Raw genomic sequence first — 25,171 nt, 5'->3', positions numbered from 1 at the left:
GAATCACTTGTCTCTTACAAGCCTGCCCTGACTTCACATTACTAGAAGTATTCCTAGAAGTGCATGAAATTATTAATCTCACCATTGATAAGGTTTATGAATCTCCAGAGTTCCTGAAGCATGACCTGATCGTTTCTTAGAAAACAACTATTCCAGTGTTTTCACGTGTGCTTCTGTCGACTCTGAAGTGCAATGTATGTGGTAGTCACAGTCTTTTTTTTTTTTTTTTTTTATAGAGACGGAGTTTCACTTTATCGCCCATGGTAGAGTGCCATGGCATCACACAGCTCACAGCAACCTTCAGCTCCCAGGCTTAGGCAATTCTCTTGCTTCAGCCTCCCGAGTAGCTGGGACTATAGGCACCTGCCACAATGCCCAGCTATTTTATTGTTGCAGTTGGTAGCCACAGTCTTGTTATAATGAAGAAAGAGCCTTGGGGACGTGTCACTTACACAGATACAATTCCTACTTAATATTATGAAGAAAAATGTGACATTCAAATCAGCTGGCTTGATTTGTGGAATACAGGATATTGTAAGAGTTGAAGATGGAGGATAATTCATGTGAGAGGCAGTATGTTACTCCACGACCCATGATCTCAGCACTAGAGGGCTGCATTAGCCAAGGTTCAAAATGATAGATTATCATTAACATCTGAAAATATAGTAAACCCAACTTTTGCTCCTGGATAAACTATTAACAGTAAGTCTTCATTTAATGTCACTTATGATAGGTCCTTGAAAACTGCAACTTTATTATCAACTTGCATAGCCCATGAAGAAGTTAAAAAAAAAAAAAGAAAAACCCCTGTCACTTTAGGCAAATAAACTAACTTTACTATAGGCTAATTGATAACAAGAGTTAATCCTATGATGTTTCTAGTTACAAAAACATCACCAAACTTCTAAAGACCAAAATACTTATATTAAACACTGAAATGTGAGCTATATGTACACATTTAAGAGAGATTAAAAAAAACAGGAAGATAATGATTTACTCATTTATTCCAGTTCAGAGTTACAAGGGCCAGAGCCTATCCCACCAGCTCTGGCTGGCAAGAAAACAACCCTGGGCCAGGTGCTATGGCTTGTGCCTACAATCCGAGCACTCTGGGAGGCTGAGGCAATCACTTGAGTTTAGAAGTTTGAGACCAGCCCAAGCAAGAGTGAGACCCTGTCTCTACAAAAATAGAAAAATTACTCAGGTATTGTGGCAGGTGCCTGTAGTCCCAGCTACTTGGGAAGCTGAAGCATGAGGATCTTGAGCCCAAGAGTTTGAGGTTGCTGTGAGCTATGATTATGCCATGGCACTCAACTCTAGGGTGATGAAGTGAGACTCTCTCTCTCAAAAAAAAAAAGAAAAAAGAAAAAAGGTGGGGCGGCACCTGTGGCTCAAAGGAGTAGGGCACCAGTCTCATATACCGGAGGTGGCCGGTTCAAACCCAGCCCCGGCCAAAAACTGCAGGGGGTGGAAGGGGGGAGGGGAAAGGGTCAGGCACAGTGGATCACGCCTATAATCTTAGCACTCTGGGAGGCTGAGGTGGGTGGATTGCTTGAGCTCACAGGTTCGAGACCCCATCTCTAAAAATAGCCAGGCATTGTGGCAGGCACCAGTAGTCTCAGCTACTCAGGAGGCTGACGTAAAAGAATTGCTTAAGCCCAAGTGTTTGAGGTTCCTGTGAGCTGTGCCGCCCTGGCACTCCACCAACAGCAACAAAGTGAGACTGTCTCAAATAAATAAATAAATAAATCAGTGGACTTTTAAAAAAAGCCAATTGCTTTCCATAATGTGAGTGGTAATCCACATTCAATCAATTGAAGGCCTGAGTAGAAAAAAAAGTGATTCCTTCACCCCCACTTGAACAAGAATAAATTCTGCCAGCAGATGGCCTTCACACTTGAACTGCAAAACTGTTCCCTGAGTCTCTGAGTCAGCCTAAGGGCCCACCCTGCAGAGTTTGGACTTGCCGTCCTTCATAATCCATGTGAGACAATTCTTTTTTTTTTTTTTTATTTTAGAGACAGAGTTTCACTTTATGGCCCTCAGTAAAGTGCCGTGGCCTCACACAGCTCACAGCAACCTCCAACTCCTGGGCTTAAGCGATTCTCTTGCCTCAGCCTCCTGAGTAGCTGGGACTACAGGCGCCCACCACAACGCCCAGCTATTTTTTGGTTGCAGTTCAGCCGGGGCCGGGCTTGAACCCGCCACCCTCGGTATATGGGGCTGGCGCCTTACCGACTGAGCCACAGGTGCCGCCCCATGAGAGTCAATTCTTAAGATAAATCTCTCTCTACACACACACATCCTGTATTGGTTCTGTTTCTCTGGAAAACCCTAATAAAAAAGTTTCTGGTAGGGCCTAAGCCCAGGAGTTGGAGGTTGCTGTGAGCTGTGTGAGGCCACGGCACTCTACCAAGGGCCATAAAGTGAGACTCTGTCTCTACAAAAAAAAAAAAAAAAAGTTTCTGGTAGGGTGGAGCCTGTGGCTCAAGGAATAGGGCGTCAGTCCCATATGCTGGAGGTGGTGGGTTCAAACCCAGCCCCAGCCAAAAACCACAAAAAAAAAAAAAAGTTTCTGGTAATAACCACTCAATTTTTCAAATAATACAGGGCATATAAAAAACTTCCTAGTCAATAATTTGAAGGTGGTCAACCAAGTGAGTATAGCTAATTCTTTCATAGCAAAATGTCCAAGGGTTGGAGATGAGCCACTTAGGTGTAAGAATTCATAATTTTTTTTTTTTTTTAGAGACAGTTTCACTACATCACTCTCAGTAGAGTACTGTGGTGTCACAGCTCACAACAACCTCTAACTCCTGGGCTTAGGCGATTCTCTTGCCTCAGCCTCCTGAGTAGCTGGGACTACAGGCGCCTGCCACAACGCCTGGCTATTTTTTTGTTGCAGTTTGGCTGGGGCCAGGGTCAAACCTGTCACCCTCGGTGTATGGAGCTGGCTCCCTACCCACTGAGCCACAGGTGCCACCCAGAATTCATAAGCTTTTCTTTTTGAGGTAACCAACTCTGGTGCATCTGGATACCCTTCATGCTTGGCATTTGAAACTGGGCTTAATGCTATGTGGGGTTTTTTTTTAATGTTACTATATTGACTTTTATTTTTATTTTTTGGAAAAGGATCTTGCTCTGTCAACCAGGCTAGAATGTAGTGGTGTCATTATAACTCACTGCAACTTCAAACTACTAGACTCAAGTGATCCTCCTGCCTCAGTTTCCTGAGTTGCTGGGATTACAGGTACACACCAGCATGCCTGGCTAATTATTCTATTTTTTGTAGAGATAGGGTCTCCTTGTTCTTGCTCAGGCTGGTCTCTAACTCCTGAGCTCAAGTGATCTTCCTACCTCAGCCTCCCAGAGTGCTAGAATTACAGGCATGAGCCACCACGCCTGGCCTATTTTACTTTTTTGAAAAATAAATTTATTGATGATTGATGTTTAGTAAACATATTTAAAGTGTATAATTTGATGAGTTTTGAAAAACTTATATACTTGTGAAAATACCACAATCAAGATAATACTCTTCATGCTTCAGAATTTCTTTGTGCCTTTTATAACCTATACCTTCCTCCATCTCTTTCTCCAGGTGGGGTGGTTAATTTTATTTGTCAGCTTGACTGGGCTAAGGGATGTCCAGATAGCTGGGAAAACATTACCTCTGGGTGTATCTGTGAGGTTGCTTCCGGAAGAGATTAGCATTTGAATTGGTGGACTGAGTAAAAACAATCACTCTGACCAGTGTTGGTGGGCACCATCCGGTCCATTGAGGGTCTGAATAGAAAAGGTAGAAGAAGGGCATGGTTGCTTCTGTTTGAGCTGGGACATCTATCCTCTCCTATGTCTGGACATCAGTGCTCCTGGTTCTTGGGCCTTTGGATTTGGACCATGGCACCATTAGCTCCCTGGGTTCTCAGGCCATTGGACTCACAGAATTACAACACTGGTTTTCCTTGTTCTCCAGCTTGCGAACAAAAGGCTGGGGACTTCCTGACCTCCATAATTGTGTGAGCCGATTCCTATAAATCTGTCTATACATTTGTCCCCTATTTCTTTTCTTCTGGAGAAACCTAATAACACCAGGCAACCACTGATCTAGTTTGTCACTATAGATTAGTTTGCATTTTCTGGTATTTTAAATAATTGGAATTGTTACTGCTGTTTTAAATGTTGGAACCTCCTTGTCCAGTTGCTTCGGCTGCTTCTGGTCACATCATCATCACACATGAGTTGTACTGCTTTAAGACAGTCTCCATCTGAGGCCTGGCAAGACTCCTTCGATTCAGACCCTACACCCCAAACTCTGCATTAAATGCCACTTCCCTAACACATTTTAGGTAAACTACTTGCAATGTTCTGAATGTTTGTGTCTCCCCCAAAATTCATATGTATGTTGAGATCTAAGGTGAGGCTTTGGGGAAGTGATTAGGTCACCAGGGAGAGGAACTCTCATGAATGGGATTTGTGACCTTATAAAAGAGGCTCCAGAGAGGATTGTTCGTTTGTTTGTTTTGAGACAGAGTCTCACTACGTCACCCTCAGTAGAGTGCTGTGATGTCACAGCTCACAGCAACCTCAAACTCCTGGGCTTAAGCAATTCTCATGCCTCAGCCTCCCAAGGAGCTAGGACTACAGGTGCCCGCCACAACACCTGGCTATTTTTTGTTTGTTTGTTTGTTTAGCAGACTAGGGCGGGTTTGAACCCACCAGCCCTGGTGCATGTGGCTGGTGCCCTAACTGCTGAGCTACAGGCACCAAGCCCACAGAGGATAATTTAAATCTTCGAGGTTACAGTGACCTATGACTGCACCACTGTACTTCAAGTTAGGCAACAAAGTGAGACCTCATCTCTTAAAGAAATGGTAATAATAAAAGAAGTCCCAGAAAGCTGTCTTGGCCCTTCTAAGATGCAGCTAGAAGTTGCTCCCTATGAACTGGGAAGCCAGGCCCTCACAAGACACTAAACAGGCCCCTTGATTTGGACTTCCCAGAGTCTGCAACAGTGAGAAATAACTTTCTGTTATTTATAGGCTACCCAAAGTTTTTAGCATTTTGTTATACAGAAGCCCAAACAGCTAAGACGGCTATAGTTCTTTCCCTGTTTCCTAACGTCATGAAGGACCCAGAAAGGCTTACCTTATTTCTTCCCTACAGCTCGCTCTATTCTCTAGTTTCTCCTCCTCTAATTGGGTAGCAAATGCAACAGCCTTGCCCCCTGAGGGGCATTTCTTCAGTTAGGGCCCCAACCACGCATACTATCCTCCCTGGAAGCCAGTGAAGGCAAGTGGAGATTCAGATCCTGCCCCATCTAGATTTCCCAGTCCTAGACTGGCAGATTCTGCTTCTCTCCACTTGTGTGTGTGTGTAAAAACATGTATTTTGGAGGTAGTGATGGATAATGTTCTTGCTATATAAAGTTACAAGTATAGATTTTAGCTTATTTATTTTGGAAGTCAAGTATTCCACCTGTTTACAAATTTTATTTTTACTGTACAAAATAGAACCAATTACAAAATGAAATATCATTATTTCTGACTTACTAGGCTTTTTATAAATGTATTTAAATGGTCCTTTTTTTTTTTTTAAAGTTACTCCAGTCCAGTCTAAAAAATATCAAATTAATCTATGTCTGAAATGTGTGTTATTTCATCTTTAATATCCTTAATCTCAGCTTGGACTATTGTTAAATTAGATATTTTCTCATTTAAGAAAGCAATTTCTTTCTCTCTTTCTAGTAAATCGGTAACCAGTCTCCCAATGCGTAGTGTCAAATCATTTACCAATGGCTCCAAACGGGCAAAGTCCTTCTTTAGGTTATACACCTTTGGTTTTAGATCATTTGCAAAAGCCACTGTCTTCAGAACTTTAGCTCTGTCACCTTCTAAGCTTAAGAATCTATCCGTGTGCTTGTCAAAATCACTCTTGAGCTCAGTCAGCGTCTTCTTAACAGAGTTAATTCTCTGTGAATTTTCAGATGCTGTTTTCCGGAGTATTGCTGTTCGGTCAATGCTGCTTGAAAGAAGATCACCTATGTTTTTTACTGTATTTTTTTCTACTTTTTCTATTTTATTTTCTAGTTCTTGAACAGAATCTGTCAATGACGTTACATCAGTTGCTAAACCTGAAATACGTCGTACATCTGTTTTTACGGTTGTAATCTTAAGACCAACATCTTTTGCCATGGAAGTTGTACTTTGGTCTACTTTTGTAATGTCTTGAGAAAGAGTTGTCAAGTTATCATTCAATATATTCTGTTTTTCAATTATCCTGTTGGACCAAGTTTTTATTTCATAAATTTCTTCCTGTAGTCGCCTTAGATGAGCAATTATTTGAAAAGACTTCAGTTGTTTCATGACCGCTTCCGATTTCTGACACTATAAGAAAATATAATGTCACAATGATTACATTTTTTAAATGCTTAACATTTAAAATTCAACTTCAGTTTTTATGTTTTTTTAACTACCATTTTAGCAGTAGCTCTTTTGGAAAGCGTATGGTAAAAGATGTCTTTTAAAAAGTAAGAGCTTTTAGAACAATTTGAGCATGTTACTAATGAATAAGGAAAGCTTCAAGTTTTTTTCTAAAATAACTATTTCTCTAATTTTTAAACAAATTACCTTTCTTAAATGGTGTTAGGCTTACTTAGCTCATATTAACTTTATGAGATTATTTTGGTTAACACAGATTTAGTTTTATTTAATGTAATATGCTCAGAACATCATTTTGATGACAGCATTAAAAAGGAGCAGTTGCAGGATGGCACCTGTGGCTCAAAGGGGTAGGGCGCTGGCCCCATATGCCAGAGGTGGTGGGTTCAAACCCAGCCCCGGCCAAAAACTGCAAAAAAAAAAAAGGAGCGGTTATATGTTGCAAAAGAATAATGGATTTTTGAAATAGGGCAGTAGAACAGTTAATTCAAAGTAGCAACATGCCCTCCTCACTCCATCATATATGTTTGAGTTTAAAATGAATTTTAGCATTTTTCTCAATAGCTTTAAACTTCATTAATTATTGTCAGAGGCAATGCCCCAAAATATGTTTTTTGGTAGAGAATTAGATTATGAAAATGTTACTGTGGGTAGGACATTAAGGAGCAGCCACAAAGAGGAAGGAAACCAAATAGTGATTGCAAAATCACATTTTACTTTTAAGGAGAAAGTTTTGCAACACAGTGTGTTTGCTGAGACGGAGTCTCCCAAGGGTGAAAAGAGTAGATGGCTTACTTTCTTCTATTTCATGACTAGGTTATCCTTTATTAATGCATCTATTCTGGTAGAGTAAATGCAGCTTAATAGCATTACACAGCTGAGGTACATCAGGAAGAGCTTAGCCTATTCTTAGAAGGTTCAGAATCCTAAGGAAGAAGCTGCTTATTTAATAAACCTCTTTGTTTCACCTGGTGGTTTATAAAAGTAATTTATCATGAATTTCTATTGATCTTTACTAAAATGCAAACTCAATATAGTGTGGTAATAGTCCAGAAACTGTTACATTGAATTACAGAAGGACCTCTGTAAGTTGACCATCCAAGGGACTATAACCAACTGGTCAACATCTGAAGGTGGTCAACTTAAGGAACTGGGCTGCTGTACTGATATATACATGTGGTGTGTGTCTGGTCTATGAAAATTAGGTCAACTTAAGGACTTGGTCAGTGCAGGGAGGTGATCAACTGTGGAGGTTCTATTGTATTTTTAAAAGTTACTTAGGTGTGCACCCTTCTACAGCTCAGAAGGTAGAGCTGGTAGAGCGGAGGACTATAAAAAATTTCTTAGGGCTTGTTTAAGCTGTTTACCTAGGATGGATAGAAGAGTTAGAGGATCTATCAGAAGCTAAAAAAATTACATTTGCAATTTGAGTATTTACCAAAGTTTTATCATACATGCAAGGTACTAGACTAGATAATCTTGCAATGTTAAATATTGCCTGGATCTATAAACACAACAACATGGGTCAGGGAAATGATTTTTTGGTCCAACATGCTTTCCAAAAACTTTGCTCAAATATCTTTGAATTGTACTAACGGGCCTGGAAATTTTATCGACCTCTACGATTTAAAACCACCTAAGGCCAGAAGAGATCTTATGGATTATTTGGCGAACTTCTCTCATTTGACTCTTTGAAAACCAAGCAAGAAAATATAGCACCCAAGGAAACACAGTGTCCAAATCTAGGTTACAAGACTCTGGCCTGGGGCTCTTCACCTTTGCTTTCCCACCCTTCCCGGTATCTTTGATGCCTTCTTATGTTGAAGGTGACAAAATATGAGTTCTCTCCTCCCCTGCTGTGTAAAGCTAGGACAGATTTATATTAAATTAATAGTGGAAAGCTGATGTGAAATGAATAGATGCTTGAAAAATTTGTAGAGCTTTTGCCAATTGTGCAAATATGAGATAAGTGTACAAGGAGATGAGGGTTATAACTTTATAATCTATTTTATTAGCATTCAAATAAAAGTGAACAAATAGAATTTTGTCAGTGCACACAGATAAGAACTTACACATTCAGAAGTCAAGAAATTTAATGCCAAGATTACAAAAATTAATGCTATTTCCTTAATAGTAGCACTTTTCAGGCTTATTTTTATGACTCGTGGCTGTCATACACACTCTTAACTCCAATGTAGAAGTTGTTTGGAATTTCTCCAAAAACTTGCAAATTTACAAAATAAAACTGCCTGACTCTGACTATCTTTTGTGACTACTTTCAAGTTCTTTGTGTTTAATTCCATTGAAACTGAATTCTAAAACTGGGATGCTTATTGGCAGGTAAGAAAAGAACTTCCATATGCAGTCTACTGCATCATATTATTTTGAATAAAATAAAATAATATGTAAAACAAATTTATTTCAGTACTTTAAGAAACCTTTAAAATGATGTACTTTTAATTATCATAATTATTATAATTTATCATTATGTTACTCTTTCCTCCTTAAAATAGGCTGGCTTGGCACCCATTGCTCACTGATTAGGGCACCAGCCACATGCACCAGGGCTGGTGGGTTCAAACCAGGCAAGGGCCAGGGCCTGCTAAACAACAATGACAACTACAACAACAACAACAAAATAGCCAGGCATTGTGGCAGGCGCCTGTAGTCCCAGCTACTTGGGAGGCTGAGGCAAGAGAATCACTTAAGCCCAAGAGTTTGTGGTTGCTGTGAGCTGTGACATTATAGCACTCTATTGAGGGTGACAGCTTGAGACTCTGTCTTAAAAAAAAAAATAGGCCACAGGCTTATTGGTGCATTTTTTACTGTATGTAGACTAGTTATCTAGAGATCATGTATCTAGCAAACTCAAAGAGTGTAAACACAGAATCTTACCCTCTCCAAAAAAGAAGCCCAGTACACACACAAAAATATTTTAAAGGTTCATACTTCAAAGCATACATGCATAATTCATAGGAAAGGCCTTAAATTAGAATATATTTACTTGTATTTTAAAATTCTCCCAAGTATCTGTAACACAGTTCAGAACCTTAACAAAAAATAAAACAGTTCCCAGGTTTCATAGCTTTCAGAAAGTGCATATTAATTCATAGCAAAGGCCTGAGCCTCTCCAGCATGTTTATCTTTTAGACAAAAATTCCTATGAACTTGGCTGTGTGGATTCTTAACCTGCAGTAAATTACAAAGGAAAGTGAAGAACTGAGGCAACCACCTCAGCTGATCTTACCAACAAACTTGACCTTAACATATGGTGGCAGAAAATGTACACGAAGCAAAGGTTTGAAAAACAGCAAACTAGGGGCGGCGCCTGTGGCTCAGTGAGTAGGGCGCCAGCCCCATATGCCGAGGGTGGCGGGTTCAAACCCAGCCCCGGCCAAACTGCAACAAAAAAATAGCTGGGCGTTGTGGCGGGCGCCTGTAGTCCCAGCTACTTGGGAGGCTGAGGCAAGAGAATCGCATAAGCCCGAGAGTTAGAGGTTGCTGTGAGCCGTGTGACGCCACGGCACTCTACCGGAGGGCGGTACAGTGAGACTCTGTCTCTACAAAAAAAAAAAAAAAAAAAAAGAAAAACAGCAAACTGGGGCCATTTAACGAAGTGGTAAACACTCTTCAGTAGCTCCTACACACATCAATATAGTTGGATCCAATATAACAGTTGAAATTCATAATGATGCCCATGAATTAGAAGAATATTTAAAATTATTAAGTATCTTGCTCTAAAAAGTAGAGAAACATGTTTTAGAACTGTTTCTATTTAGAATAGTTAAATGGCATAATGTTTTAGTGTTTAAAAAGATAAGTTATGATTATATGGATAATCCATTTGTGTGGCTTACTCATTTATTTCCCAATAATACAGGAAAAAGCAAGACGTACCAAAGTCACTCAAAACCGTGGAACAAATCAATTTATACATAGTAATATGGTTCATCAGAATAAATGCAGTGAATTTAAAAATCACCATCAATTCCTTTATTTTCTAGACTATATTCTTCTAAAGTTCCCTTTTCTCTTATACTTGAATATACTACAAAATCATGAACTTTTCCTTTGAGAACATTCAGTTCATTTTGTATCTTTAATATGCTGTTATCATACTGAATTCCTTCGAGAACTTTCTGCATCTCCATTATTTCAGACACTGTTCTCAGCATATCATCCTCCATATTAAACATCTGCATAGTCAAGTCTTCCATTTTCTTTTCTGTTGTTAGGAGATCCTGAGAGACTTTGAGAACAGAGCGAACAGCACTTTCAATTGTTGGCAAATGCGTCTTGCATTCTTCAACTTTGGGTTCGTAGTTGGAAAGTTTGTTGGTCAGATCTTCCCCTCTGGCAAAGAGGGCGTGCCACTCCTCTTCTAACTTTTCAACTGCTTTTGTATCAGAGCCCAGCTTCTCCTCTACTCGCAGGAGATCTTCGTCTTCTTGTCTTTTTACGGTTCTAATATTTCTTAGTGTGCTATCTTCCAAATCTTTTAGCCGCTCTGTGAGCAATTTTATTTCTTGCTCTGCTACATTTATTTGGGCAGTAACTTGAGAATGTATGTGTTTTGCTTCTGATTTGAAAACGTCTGTATTAACGTTCATTTCTTCTAGGCTTCTCTTCCACGAGCCCGTGATATTCTGTAATTTCTCACTAAGGTTTTGCATCTTTTGAGTGAGCATCTCTTCACTATTTTGAATGTCATGAAGGATACTTTGGAGGCTGGATACTTCCTGCTCAAACTGGCTCGTCAAAGACATGGATGATGTAGCTTCCTGCAGGATACTGTCAGTGGACTCAAGCTGCATTTATAACACAAAACAATTCCCAAGGCTGCTTAATAATTTTTATATTAGGGAAACACACTTTAATAATCAGGAGCATAACACATGCCAAAGTCAAATTCTGAAGATGTCTAACATATCCAAGGATATCAGAATTATACTGACAAAAACATTTCTTACTTTATTAGTTGTTTTCACAAATTTAATAGATTGACCCTATGCAAGAAAAATATACACCTGGACATATACTCCTAGATATTTGAGCATTTTCATGGAGGTACATTCAAAAGAAAAATGATGTTAAAAAAGCTTGATATACATCACAATTGTTTCTTTTTTACTCTAATGGAAAGTCACTTGGATGCCATTTTCATGGTTATTTTCCTTTTTAGAAACTATAACTTAGTATAATATTTGTTACCCTTCTTAAATCCTGTGATTCTGAAGGAGTTTCTGCCTGAAGAAAATTTTTTGACTAACCTCTTTTTAGAGAAGGTACTAGAATCAGATCTTACAAAGGCAAAAATGAATTAAAAAACTCTCCTCAGTTTATTGTGATAAATCAAATCAAATGGTAAAGTATTTTAAATATCTGTAAATTATGGTAGGCCCTGGTACTTCCTAAAATGTATCTGAAATATAGAAAGGCCATGTTAAGGACCTCTGTTAGTTTACACCAGTGGTTCTCAACCTTCCTAATGCCACGGCCCTTTATTACAGTTCCTGTGGGTTGCAACCCACAGGTTGAGAACCACTGGTCTACACTCAAATACAGATAACAGCTTTACAGAATATGGGAAGCTCTAGAAATGTCACTAATTTATCATATGCTTGCAGTGCTGTGTTGAAGATATATACTGAACAAGACCCAGTTCTGCCCTTAAACTGCTTAGTTTATCTGGGGAGAAATACAAGTTTGCCTGCACCATGACTGGAAAGAGCTATAGAAGCCCTTGGGTAGAGACCTAATGCAGACTTCAATGGTCAAGGAATGTGCTCTAGGAATATTATGTAATATTTGCTTGTAATTACTTGCTCTTTGCATCATTCTACACCAGGTTAAGCTTTTAAAAACTGCTATGCCAATCATAGCATATACCATTGAAACATCTGTGATGTTTCCTAATACTTCTAGGATAGTCTCAAATTCTATAACTTCTCCCTATGCTATTCTTCTCTCCTCTTTACTTAGTTCTGTCCCTACTTCAAGCTTCTGACCCGATTTCAGCTCTTCAGTGCAGCATTCTTCCATAGCCCTCGCTGACACCTGGACTCCGGTTGTACTATGTACTTGCTACATATTTGCCACTTAACACATATAATTCAAAACTTTTGAGTGTTTACCCTATGCTAGATTTTGTACTAGACACAGGATATAAAATGTAAATATAGCACGGTTCCTGATTTTACAGTTTAATAGGCGAGACGGAGTTTTGAATCTTCTACAGCCTATACTCTAGAGTTGCTATAAAATCTATTAAGTGTCCACTGTGGGCCAGCTCCATTATTAGGTGTGAGGGAATAGAGATAAAAGATGCAGTGTTTGCTGTAGTGAGGGGTAAGGGAGACTAACAAACACAATCACAATGGATTATGACTTGTGTTATGACAGAATTAGTGTAAGGAGCAGTGGATGCTTATAGGAGGACATTAAGGAAAGGCTTAGAAGTGACTCTGAAATCTGACTCAGTAACAGACTGATGAATTAGCCAGGTGATGAAGATGTGAAAGCTTCTAAATTCCTCAAGGGAAGAGACCATGTCTTCTGCCTTTTTGTAGCCCCACAATTCAAAGGACAAAGAATTTGTTGATATTTAGGAAGAAGAATGACTCTAAGCCTTCTGGGTCCACCCCAGTGAATACCTAAAGCAGTTCCAGGTGACAGTTGGCAACAGTGTGTAACAGTACCAATATAATACCACTTGGAAATGCTGTCTAAAAATTATTTTTTTTCATGTTTTTTTTTTTTTTATTTTTGGCCAGGGCTGGGCTTGAACCCGCCACCTCCGGCATATGGGACCGGCGCCCTACCCGTTGAGCCACAGGTGCCGCCCGAATGTACGCATGTAGCTATATAAGCCCTTTTAAAAATTAATTCATTGGTAAGGTTTTACTAGCAGTATTCTGAACTTTTAATTATTACGGGGAACATAATAGTTATATATCTTTATAGGGTGCAAGTGAAGTGTGGAAACAGGCATATATAATGTGAATTAATCAAATCAGGGTTGAGGTGGCCCCCACTTCAGGTGTTTATCATTTTCTTGTGTTAGGAACAATTCCAAGTCTACTCTTTGAGTTATTTCAAAGTATACTGTAACTTATTGTTGATTATACTCCCTCGCTGACTAGCACTATTTCGAAGAGGCAAACTTACCTTCACCTAAGGTAGTTTCTTTTTTTCTTTTTTTGCAGTTTCTGGCCTGGGCTGGGTTTGAACCCACCACCTGCAGCATATGGGACTGGCGGCCCACCCCTTTGAGTCACAGGTGCCGCCCATAGTTTCTTGTTTAGGTTGTTCACCAGAGCGTCCCTGCCATCTAAACGCAGCACACCACAGGTAGGACAAGACGAACTTTTCAGGATAATAAACCTTAACATTTAATCTACAAATATTTAGTGACTAGTGTACCACAATAACTAGCATTTATGGGCTGCTAATATAGTCCAGCAGTTTTTTATTTTCTTAAAAAAGAGCTAATACCTTGAATTTATTAGTGTTTGAACATTTGCAAAGAATTTGTATACACTCTAAAGCCTAACTTAACATTGTCCATAGTTTCTTGGAAACTGCAACTTCATGCTAGATGACATATAATCAAACTAATTTTTGTATCCATGTTTTAATGAGAGAACATTGATTAAAACAATGTATTTACAGATCTGTTGTATGTCATTCCACTCCACTCAAATTTTCTAAGTACCTGTTGATGACATTAAGGACTCATGTATTATATCCTATCTGATTCTTATTTCTTATTTAATAAATGTTGAAATAGAGGCCATGAGAAGTGAAAGTGCTTTGTAGAGGTCACACAGTTGTGATGAGAGCTACATTTAGCTAGTTCCCCCCTTACTGCACTAAAGCCAGCAAAGTGAAAGGTAGCACTTATTACTCCCAGGGCAGAGGAGGAGAGAGCAAGCTAAGAAAAGATTGGATGTTTTTGAATTCTACGATAATATTTTAAAATTTGCTTCAAAAGCATATTAATTGCCAAAAAACTTTTCATTTAAAAAGGAAATCAATTTTGTTCAAAATTCATTTTTCAATAGCTTTTAATTTGTTTAATTCAATAGCTTTTAATTCGTTTTTCAATAGCTTTTAACCTGAACATATCAGATTTCTAGCTCCTGGATTTTTTTTCTATTAGTGTGTCAGAGTGCCCCCAATAACTGCAACCAGATTATAACTGCACCCTTCCTGGAATCTCTTGACATGTGTCAGGGATGCTAATTTTCTTTCTTTTTTTTTTTTTTTTTTGTAGAGACAGAGTCTCACTTTATGGCCCTGGGTAGAGTGCCATGGCATCACACAGCTCACAGCAACCTCCAACTCCTGGGCTTAAGTGATTCTCTTGCCTCAGCCTCCCGAGTAGCTGGGACTACAGGTGCCTGCCACAACGCCCGGCTATTTTCTTTTTTGGTTGCAATTCAGCTGGGGCCGAGTTTGAACCCGCCACCCTAGGTATATGGGGCCGGCGCCCTACCGACTGAGCCACAGGCGCCACCCAGAGATGCTAATTTTCATCCATGGCTTTTCTTTCCTGGGGGATTATATGTTCATCCTGTGTATGAGGTTGCAGAGACTTCGACCTCTGTTTTTATAACATCCTTGCCCAAGTTGGTGCCAAGTACAAATCCTTGTCTACCTTATGACATGAGTAACAGTTTAGTGAACGAATAAACAAATAAGGCATATTTCCTTCCCAGTGATCCCTTGGTCCCTAGTAGTTAGACAAGGCCCATGTGATGCCTTAGTGATCACAGCTGGCTGGCCCTCTCCTGAGAGGTGAGGGAGTTACAAAATGTTTCTCTTCCATTTCTTTCTCTCTTTTTTTTTTTTATGGTTGCAGTTTGGCCAGGGTTGGGCTTGAACTCCCACCCTCAGTATATGGGGCCAGCACCCTACTCACTGAGCCACAGGCATCACCTTTCTCTTCCATTTCTAAGAATCACAGTAATAATGTGTCTGGTGGAAATCAGCATTAGCAACTTGAAGAAAAGCACCACAGACATGGTGTTAATTTTAATTTTCATTAGAACTCTTATTTGGCCATACAATCGATACTTACTTTTAGGCTAGTTATTGTTATATTTCATCTACATATAACCTTAAAAAGTGGAAAGTAAGGAAAAAATTGATTTTTCCCAATAAGTGCTGTTTGTATCCTAATTTTATTCCTAAAGATCGACCATATTTTCAGTGCTCTCGATACCTAAGACTTAAGTAGGAAATTAATGTCAATGTGAACATGTTGGCTTTTCGCGACAACAGAAACTGCTACATAAATATAAAAAAAAATCTTTAGATGGCCTAATAATCATTAATCTAAAGATTCACTTATCTTTCAAAATGCAATTTGGGTATAAAATGGATCAGAAGGACAATATCAAGAGACAGGAGGAACAATGAAAATGAAACGATAGTGGTCTAAAAGACAGGAAGAAAGATGTTCTCAGCTGTGGTAGAGGAAGGGTAGTAAGGAAATAAAATGAGAAAACCTCCCCAGATAAGTCAATTAAGGATTACCTTTTCTGAAATTAAGGTGATTTTACTTTGAAGTTCTTGGAACTCGTTGGTTTTTATTTTCAGTAACTGGTATTGGTTTTCCACTTTTGCAAACTTTTCTGACTGTTGAAATACAAACCTGGAAAAGAAAAAAAAATCAGTAATGCCTAATTTTTAAACCTGAATTTCAGAAGAGTATCATATCTACTTCTGGTAAGAACGACATACATTCAGGCGTGGACAGCTGCAGCTAGCCTGCAATGTGGTGGGTATCAATTTAGCTCAGGCACAGATGAGTTATTACTCCTGTCCACAGTTCAAAGCCCAGGGAGGGAGACAGTGACAGATGCATGCACAAGAAATGTTTTGGAGGAAGGCATGGTGGACAATTAAATTTAGAATGAGATCTTTGATCTCTATTTTTCTCAAGGCCATATTTGGGCAATATAAGAAAAGCATTTTTGTGCTGAACTGTAGGAGAAATAAGGGCTATCTTTAAAAATATTTAAAAACTAAAATGAGAAGAGTAGACTAAAAAGCAGTGGAGTAAGAGGAAGAGAGGGATGACAGCGGCTAAAAGTTGTAAAATGGAGTGGCGCCTGTGGCTTAAAGGAGTAGGGCGCCGGTCCCACATGCTGGAGGTAGCGGGTTCAAACCCAGCCCCGGCCAAAAAAAAAAAAAAAAAAAAAGTTTTAAAATAATTGCAAGGTTTTAACAAGAGATATGAAACAAAGCCATTGTCAAAGAGACAACAGGACACATGCAATGTAAGATGTATAAACTGTACGACTGCTTATACGCGACAATACTACAGCTCATACACCTATACTTTAGATGTCATTCTATTTTTTTTTTGAGACAGTCTCATTATGTCGCCCTTGGTAGAGTGCTGTGGCGTCACAGCTCACAGCAACCTCAAACTCCTGGATTTAAGTGATTCTCTTGCCTCAGCCTCCTGAGTAGCTGGGACTACAGACGCCAGCCACAACACCCGGCTATTTTTTTTTTTTGTTGTTGTAGTTGTCATTGTTGTTTAGCAGGCACAGGCCGGTTTGAACCCGCCAGCCGGAATGTATGTGGCTGGCGCCCTAACTACTGAGCAACAGGCGCTAAGTCTAGATGTCATTCTAAATTAAAGTTTATTCTTCATCTACTAAAAAGTAAAGAGCAGAAGCATAAAAAAAGCCACCCCGATCTTTAAAACAATAAATCAACATCTGTTTGTATAGAATTTGAAATGACCAAGCACAAAAGAAATCTAATACCATCCTGTGTAGATACTTGAACTCAATTCTTCAGGCTCAGAAAAAACAGCACTTGAAATTCTTTGTATATTGAGTCATCAAAATGCAATGGAGCCCAACCATGAGAAGTGCCTGCCTAAATCACAATACCCAGCCCAGTAATTTAGAAGCTTCACTGCATATTGTACTCAGTTGGTAGCTTTAAGAAAGTCTATGTGTGGGTCTCACCTGCTAAGATTCTCACTTAATTGGTATGGGAATGAGGCTTGGATATCGGAAATTTTAACAGTGTCCCAAATAATCTGAGTATACCCCAAGCCGAGAACAACTACTTGATCACGTTTTGTAAAATACATGTCCACAGAAAGGCAAATATTTAAAGATTCCAAAGCTTAAAGGAGAGATGAAAGAATTTTCTGAGTGTAGCCATCTGAGCTTCGTTCATGCTTGCAAAAGTGGTGATGTTTTGAACTTGTAAGTGGCATTATTAGGGTGACTGCTGCTGAAAAACTGTCCACAGCTAAAACAGATTTTTTGCTTTTTAATTAAATATTTACAATGCTGGATGAAATGAATTTCTTTTGATGATGCTGGTTAATGTCTATCACATGAGAGACTTATAATTCCAGGTTACATAATTAGCCCAGATAGACATTTTTCACATGAGATACTTATAATTCCAGGTTACATAATTAGCCCAGATAGACATTTTTCCTGGGTGCCAGTTAATAACTTTTAAAACTTCAGGTTATTAGAAAACACTATTATCCTAATTTTCAAAGATGGACGAGTAAACATAAGTCTTTTTTTCATTTGCTGTCTTATTTGTGGCTTTTAAGAATTATTTTTTTCCGGGCGGTGCCTGTGTCTCAGTAAGTAGGGTGCTGGCCCCATATACTGAGAGTGGCGGGTTCGAACCCGGCCCCAGCCAAACTGCAACAAAAAAATAGCTGGGCATTGTGGTGGGCGCCTATATTCCCAGCTTCTTGGGAGACTGAGGCAAGAGAATCACCTAAGCCCAAGAGCTGGAGGTTGCCGTGAGCTGTGATGCCACAACGTTCTACCGAGGGTGAGAGACTTTGTGTCTTAAAAAAAAAAAATTATTTTTTTCCTTCACAGTACAGGTGTATCTGAGACCAGCAGATAGAGACCAAAGAGAGAGACCAGCTTGAAAAGAGTTACTGGGACTAGTTTTAACATCCAATGTTACTCCATAACATTATGTCAAGAATTTATACTTTTGATCAGCAAGTTTATTCAGAATGAAATTATAATAAAAGAGACTTTTGTGTGAAAGTTGATCTACCACGGAAACCACGTTATATGACTTTTGATTTTATTATGTATTTTCATGCTGCCTACCTAAGCATTACACAGAAGCTTGAAGAAAACTGTGTCATGTTAGTGGAAATAACATTTCTGATATTTTTAAATGTTTAGCCTTTCACTGAAATTAAAAAAAAATTTACCCTTCCTATGTAAGAATAGTGCATACAAGAAAAAGATATGCACAAATGTGACAGTGCCAGTGATAAAAAAAAAAATGAAGTGGTGGCTCCGTGCCCATAGCTCAGTGGTTAGGGCACTGGCCATATGCACGGGGGCTGGTGAGTTCAAACCCAGACAGGGCCTGCTAAACAACAATGACAACAACGACACAACAAAAAATAGCTAGGCGTTGTGTTGGGCGCCTGTAGTCTGAGCTACTTGGGAAGCTGAGGCAAGAGAATCGCTTAAGCCCAAGAGTTTGAAGTTGCTGTGAGTTGTGACACGACAGCACTCTATTGAGGATGACATAGTGAAACTCTGTCTCAAAAAAAAAAAAAAATGAAGTGGACTCTATGGTGCTGATGAGTTAAAATGTATTTTACTTTCATATGTGCCAGGCATATTCTAAGTGTTCTATAAACAGTAATTCATTTAACATTAAGGAAGAAGATGGTTGAAACACCAAGTTTTCAAATTAGCATCCGTGTTAGTGCCTAAGGTGCTTTATTTCCTTTTTACAAGTCAGAGGCATATTCTAATAGGAGCAGTTTCCAGGCTTTCCCCCCAAAAGAGTCTGCTAAGGGGTAGTGCTTCTAGTAGAAGGAAGAAAAGGACTATAAGACAAGGACTAGGGGTTTCTGTATTTAGGATCTTGGGTTTTTTTTTTTTTTATTACTATCAAAGGGAGCCAACATGTTGTTTAAATGGGTAGTTGGACTACCTCGGCTCTGTCATTTACCAGCTGTATAACCACCTTGGGCAAGTTTAGTAAGTTATCTTTACCATTGTTTCCTCACCTGTAAAGGGAGGATAATACTTCATAGTTTATAGGGTTGTTGAAGAGATTAAGCAGGTTCCAATCTTTAAAAGTTCCTAGAACAGACATGTTAGCTATTCTCTAAATACCTTTGCCCTTTCTTTTGGACTAATTTGTGCCGCTGCTTGTCCATCCTTTCTACATACCTTTGGTTGTATAAAGCAGCAGAGTTCTCTTCTATTTGCCCTTGATAGAAACCCCACAACTTTTCCTCTTTGAACACTAAGCATAACCCAGGTTGGGTTTATAATAGATGAAGGATAGAACAGGTTACACGTCACTAAAGCACTAGGACTCTCGTACCCTGTTTTGGGGCCTCTTCTAATTATCACATAGCTAAGACCTTGTGAAAGTTATTAGATACGGGAGAAAGAGAGCCAGGCTGTGTTTAGGGTAGGCGTTACAAAAGGAATCTTCCTGACTCCTTCCTAATCTGGTGCAGTCTATAGAAACGGCATACAGATTTAGGACTTGTGGTAATGAAGGGTGTACATTTCCCTGGAAGGCAGTATCAGTGTGTGCTAATCATCAGGGTGTGCTGCCTCTGCACAGCTCCTGTGGGATCCTTAGATGGTGACTCTCCGGGCTGGGACTGACCAGGTCTCCACCAGGCTTATCTATTGTCCAGACACGGACCCTATGCTATCTTGCTCGGGAACAATTACCCTTAGGTGCTCGAGGGCTATTCGCCTTAGCAGAAGGGAGAGAAACAGGTTTAATAGGAGAGTAAATCTTAGCAGTCTTCTTTGAGAGATGCTGGGCAGACATCCTGTGAGCAGGAGAAGCCAGAGTCAGAGTGAGTCCGTGAAAGAATGGCTTGCACGCTCCCCAACTCAGATCCCATGCCCTTGTCACCAAGGTGTTATATTACCCAATTGTCACGGGTGTTTTTTTTTCTTTGAAAATACTGAATTTAATAGAAATATCATATCATAAACAAGTCCATTGATCTATTAGCTTAAAACAGATTGACAACACAATTACATACAAAAGCTAAAGACAAAACACTGGTACCAAACACAGCACTTTAAGAGAGGCCTAAGCCAGGCTCTGAAAGATCTTTCCCAGAACTAGAGGCAGCAGCAACAGCTTTAAACAGGCACCAAAACAGGAAGGAGGCAGCAGCGTCCACTCCACAAAGGCTTAAGAGTAAAAGGAAGGTTGAGCAATAGACCATCTTGGGAGCAAGGAGTAAAGAATTGGGCAAGAGTGTTCTGAGCTTAGCTCTCGCTTCTCCTTTCCTTGAGCTATATGGTCTGCTACAGGCGACAGCTGATTGAAGAGTTATAAATACAGGATTTCCTCTATTTCAATTTCATAATGAAAAGAGGCAAATAACCAAAGGAAGATATTGGTGTGGACCTTCTGCAAGAAAGGAAGTTCCAAGGCCACTATTAAGATCAATTCTCATTTAGCCTACTTTATAGTCGGCTACAGCCTCTTCTTTTAGCACTATACCTAAGGTTCAGGAAAATAATGACCATATGTCATTTTTTAAAAATAGGGCATTTAAAGTATAACCCTATCTTTTAGATACAATTTTTTTTTTTTTTGTAGAGACAGAGTCTCACTTTTATGGCCCTCGATAGAGTGCCGTGGCCTCACACAGCTCACAGCAACCTCCAACTCCTGGGCTTAAGCGATTCTCTTGCCTCAGCCTCCCGAGTAGCTGGGACTACAGGCGCCCACCACAACGCCCGGCTATTTTTCTGTTGCAGTTTGGCCGGGGCTGGGTTTGAACCCACCACCCTCGGTATATGGGGCCGGCGCCCTACCAACTGAGCCACAGGCGCCGCCCTTTTAGATACAATTCTAACAACAAAAGAAAGCAGCTAGAAATGGAGTTAACCAAGATTTTATAGTACAGATGATTTATAGAGAAAATTATGTTGGATAATAGAGAAAAAAACTGGAGTCATGATTTGAAGAGCTTCTTGAACGTAATTATATATAACAAGTGCTATATAAAACTTTTACCAAAGCAATTTAAAAATCTGTGGAAATTCCTAAGAAGGAACTTAAAAATTTTACATGGAATTTCCAGTTGATTAAATTTCTATATAATTTAATAACCTTGTGCCAAAAATTTTGTCTTGCTCAGTAACTTCACAACTTTTGAACTTTTTTTCCTTTTTTTTTGAGACAGAGTCTCACTTCGTTGCCCTCGGTAGAATGCCCTGGCATCACAGCTCACAACAATCTCTGTTGGGGACTCAAACAATCCTCTTGCCTCAGCTTCCCAAGTATCTGGGACTACAGGTGACCACCACAAGGCCCAACTAGGTTTTAGAGATGGGGTCTCCCTTTTGTTCAGGCTGGTCTCAAACCCCTGAGCTCAAGCAATCCATCCACCTCAGCCTCTCAGAATGCTAAGATTACAGGTGTCGGCCATTATGCGTGGCCCTATTAACTTTCTGAAAGTAAAATCTCTTTAATCCTACCTGAACATTTTCCTCAACACTTTATATGACACATTTATGCCATATAGCTCTAGACAACTGTTAGAGATGATATTTATTGTCAGGATAACACAAGATGATATATCAGGACTTTATTTAGCAGAAAGAAGACACTGAAGTAACAGACTTTAAAGTTTTTATGTATTATTTTTGTTTTCTTTCCAAACAAGGATCCAAATATGAAGGGTATGAAGATACTGATAGAGTGAGATGCCTTGAAATCCTCCTTGGGCAGTGGAAGAGTTCAGATTTTTTTCTCCCAACTTAATTAGACAAAGAGTAAGAGGATGGATAAGCAGTGTTTAAGTGTATACACATAGGCATATGTTTTCTGTAGCAAAAGATTACACAAGAGCAATTAAGAGTTAAGTATTTTAATAACAAGTATTATTTATATGTATTTTTTTGAGACAGAATCTCCCTCTATCACCCTGGGTAGAGTGTGGCATCATAGCTCACAGCAACCTCAAACTCTTGGGCTCAGGCAATCCCCTTGCCTTGGCCTTCCACGTAGCTGGCACTACAGGCACTTAGCCACAATGCCTGGCTAATTTTTCTATTTTTAGTAGAGATGGGGTCTTGCTCTTGCTCAGGCTAATTTCAAACTTGAGCACAAGCAATCCACCCACCTGAGCCTCCCAGAGCGCTCGGATTACAGGCGCGAGACACCGCTCCTGGCCTAAAAAATAATTTTTGATTTAGCATTGTTTTATCATTTTCCAAAGACATTCATTAACAGTAAATTCCTGAGGTGAAGCATCATTGCTTTTCAAGGTTTATTCCCCTAAAATTTATTTTCCTAGTAGAACTTTCTCCCAAGACCGTAACTAACTCCCCAATACAAAAAGGTTTTCGGTCATGCATTTTAAGACGTAAGAGCAGTTTGCTTACAACAGTAAATTCAGTACACTTACTCTCTTCAGATCAAAATTAAAACATTCCATATTATTAAAATAACTATTTTTTTTGAAAAGAGCATTTAATAATCAATATTTCATTTTATTATAACAAATCTTTTATTAAGTTTGAAAACCACACGACTTGGGATGAGTCACCAGTTAATTCCAAATGCACTAGTTTCAAAAATGCACTAGACTTCCAAGATCTCTTCAATAATTCCATTACTTTAGAACACTGACAATTCTCTTAAGTACTTTACAAATTGTTGAAAAATGGAGAAAAATTCTATTAAAGTGACAGTCTTGTTATTAAAATGACATAGGTTATTCCTAAAGAAAATGGGGAAAATCTTTTTTTTTTTTGTTTGATTTTTACACAGGTCTCACTGTGTTGTCCAGGCTAGAATGGTGTGGCGTTAGTCTGGCTCACAGCAACCTCAAACTCCTGGGTTGAAGTGATCCTCCTGTCTGAGCCTCTCCAGTAGAGTGTGCCACCATACCTGACTAATTTTTATTTTGTTTAGATACGGGGTCTCGCTATGTTGCCCAGGCTGGTCTTGAATCCTGGCCTCCAGTGATCCTCCCACCTTGGCTTCCCAAAGCCTTGGGAGTACAGGCATGAGTCACTGCACCCAGCCATTAAGTTAGTTTTAAAGTTATTTCTAATATTCACTTTTCCTATAATACCAAGTCTCTATTTCCTTAGTTTAAAAACTGTTTAGTTGTTAAATGAACCCAAGCGCTATACTTTTGTAGCTAGACAATATTAAAGTTCAATCTGTAACTCAGGAAAGGTCTTTGAATTCACAGCGCGTAAACATCAAAATATAAGAAATCCTCCAAACTTTGCTATTATATATAACACTGCTTTGAGATCATAATGAGCTCTTTTAATTAAAGTTGCAAACTTTTTCATTAGGCATTTAACGGTTTCTTAACAACGTGTAAGCTCCCTCCGCGTAGTAGGCGCTTCAGAAAGCGTGGCCGACTCCGCAGCTCTTAAATGGATGTTCCCAAACCAACCCCTTAGTGTTAGTCCAGTGGAGCGATAGGGTCATGCTTCTGATATAGAGAACGAATGAGTGATCAGAAACGAGCCAGTGACAAAAAGTTGGGCTGCGTCCTTCCTCTGGGATCGCAGCAAAGAAACAGAAGCCACAAGTCCGGGGGCTGGAGGTTAGCGGGATGCCCGACCGGGTGGGAACCTGAGCAGCGGGTCGCACGGCAGGCCGGCCACGCCGGGCGGCCTCGCGTCCACTTACCAGGCCAGGCCCAGGCACGTCCCCAGCGACAGCAGGCTCAGGCCCGTCCGGGGGTCCGCCCAGCACCCCCCTCCGCCGCCCCGGACCTCCGGGCTCTTTCCGCCCTCACTCCGCTTCCCAGGCTCCGCTGGGGCTCCCTTGGGTCCCGACTTCTTCCGACTCTTCACCTCGGACATGTCTAGAGGTCCCAAGCACTACACACCCAGAGAGGGACGTGGCCGCCTGGTAATCCCAGGGCAGCCTCGGCCGTGACCGCGCCCCATCATAGACTTGGCGCCGCCCAGAAACCAACCCCTTCCTTCTGCCGGCCGTCCCCGCTGCGGTTCGCGGGGCCCTCCAGTTGCTGTAAGCCCCTACTCAACCACCCGCTTTTACTTTGAAACTGACGCAACCCGCGGAAATGGAAGCCCCGGGAGCGCGCAGGCCGCCAGGACCCGCGGTTCTGAGGTGGGTCGTGGCCGCGCGCGCCACGTCGAGTGCGCCGCCGCCCCAGACCTGCCCTCATAGGAAAGCGGCGCGTCCCTGAGCTTTAGCCCCGCCCCGCCGCGGGGTTGGCGGGCACTTCCTCATACGCGCGCGGGCACGAGTCCGGGCGGGAGTGCGCGCGGCGGCGGCTGCCCCAAGGGGTTCGGAGGGGCGTGTTTATTTGCATGCGCGGGCGCGCGCTGTCCGGGAGGGGCGGGCCGGGTGGATTTGACTGCTCGACGGTCTCGAGGCGGACCGGAGGAGATAAGAAGGAGGCGCTAATGCTTGCTCTCTGGGTTGAAGGAGCGAGGGAACCGGAGGCGAGGAGTCTGGGCGGTCAGCGACCCGCCAAGACTTGAAGCAGCCGCGGCGGCGTCCGGAGTAGCGCAGGGCTCCCGCGGGGTGCAGCCGCCGCCGCCGCAGGAGGAAGGAGTGCCAGGTCCAGCGGCCCGCTTCGCTTTGTATCCAGGGGCAGGGGCCACGGAGGGCGGCCCGCTGGTCGGGCCTCCCCTCGGCACCCCGGGCTGTGGGGTCCGGCTGCGGGGTAGACGCCTACCTCCCCTCCCCTCCGAGGTCTCCGG

The 25,171-nt window shown here is 40.8% G+C and overlaps 1 protein-coding gene across 2 annotated transcripts; it reads right to left on the bottom strand.

Annotated features, from left to right (window-relative positions):
* Nucleotides 1-5,475: 5,475 nt before the first annotated feature.
* IKBIP (IKBKB interacting protein) lies at nt 5,476-24,606 on the bottom strand. Of its 2 annotated transcripts, none has more exons than XM_053585270.1 (3): nt 24,126-24,606; nt 15,978-16,095; nt 5,476-6,383 (listed from the first exon to the last, which is right to left on the bottom strand). In XM_053585270.1, the coding sequence occupies exons 1-3, from the start codon at nt 24,299-24,301 to the stop codon at nt 5,628-5,630; spliced, it is 1,050 nt and encodes a 349-aa protein (XP_053441245.1). In that variant the 5' UTR covers nt 24,302-24,606; the 3' UTR covers nt 5,476-5,627. The 2 variants fall into 2 exon arrangements, with proteins under 2 accessions (XP_053441245.1, XP_053441244.1); XM_053585269.1 differs by lacking the exon at nt 5,476-6,383 and adding an exon at nt 8,432-11,245.
* Between the last annotated feature and the right edge of the window lie 565 nt (nt 24,607-25,171).

This window comes from Nycticebus coucang, chromosome 3 (genome assembly GCF_027406575.1).
Source record: "Nycticebus coucang isolate mNycCou1 chromosome 3, mNycCou1.pri, whole genome shotgun sequence".
Classification (NCBI taxonomy): Eukaryota; Metazoa; Chordata; class Mammalia; order Primates; family Lorisidae; genus Nycticebus; species Nycticebus coucang.
Note: the sequence above shows the minus strand (reverse complement) of the source record. Positions and strands in the feature narration are given on the sequence as shown.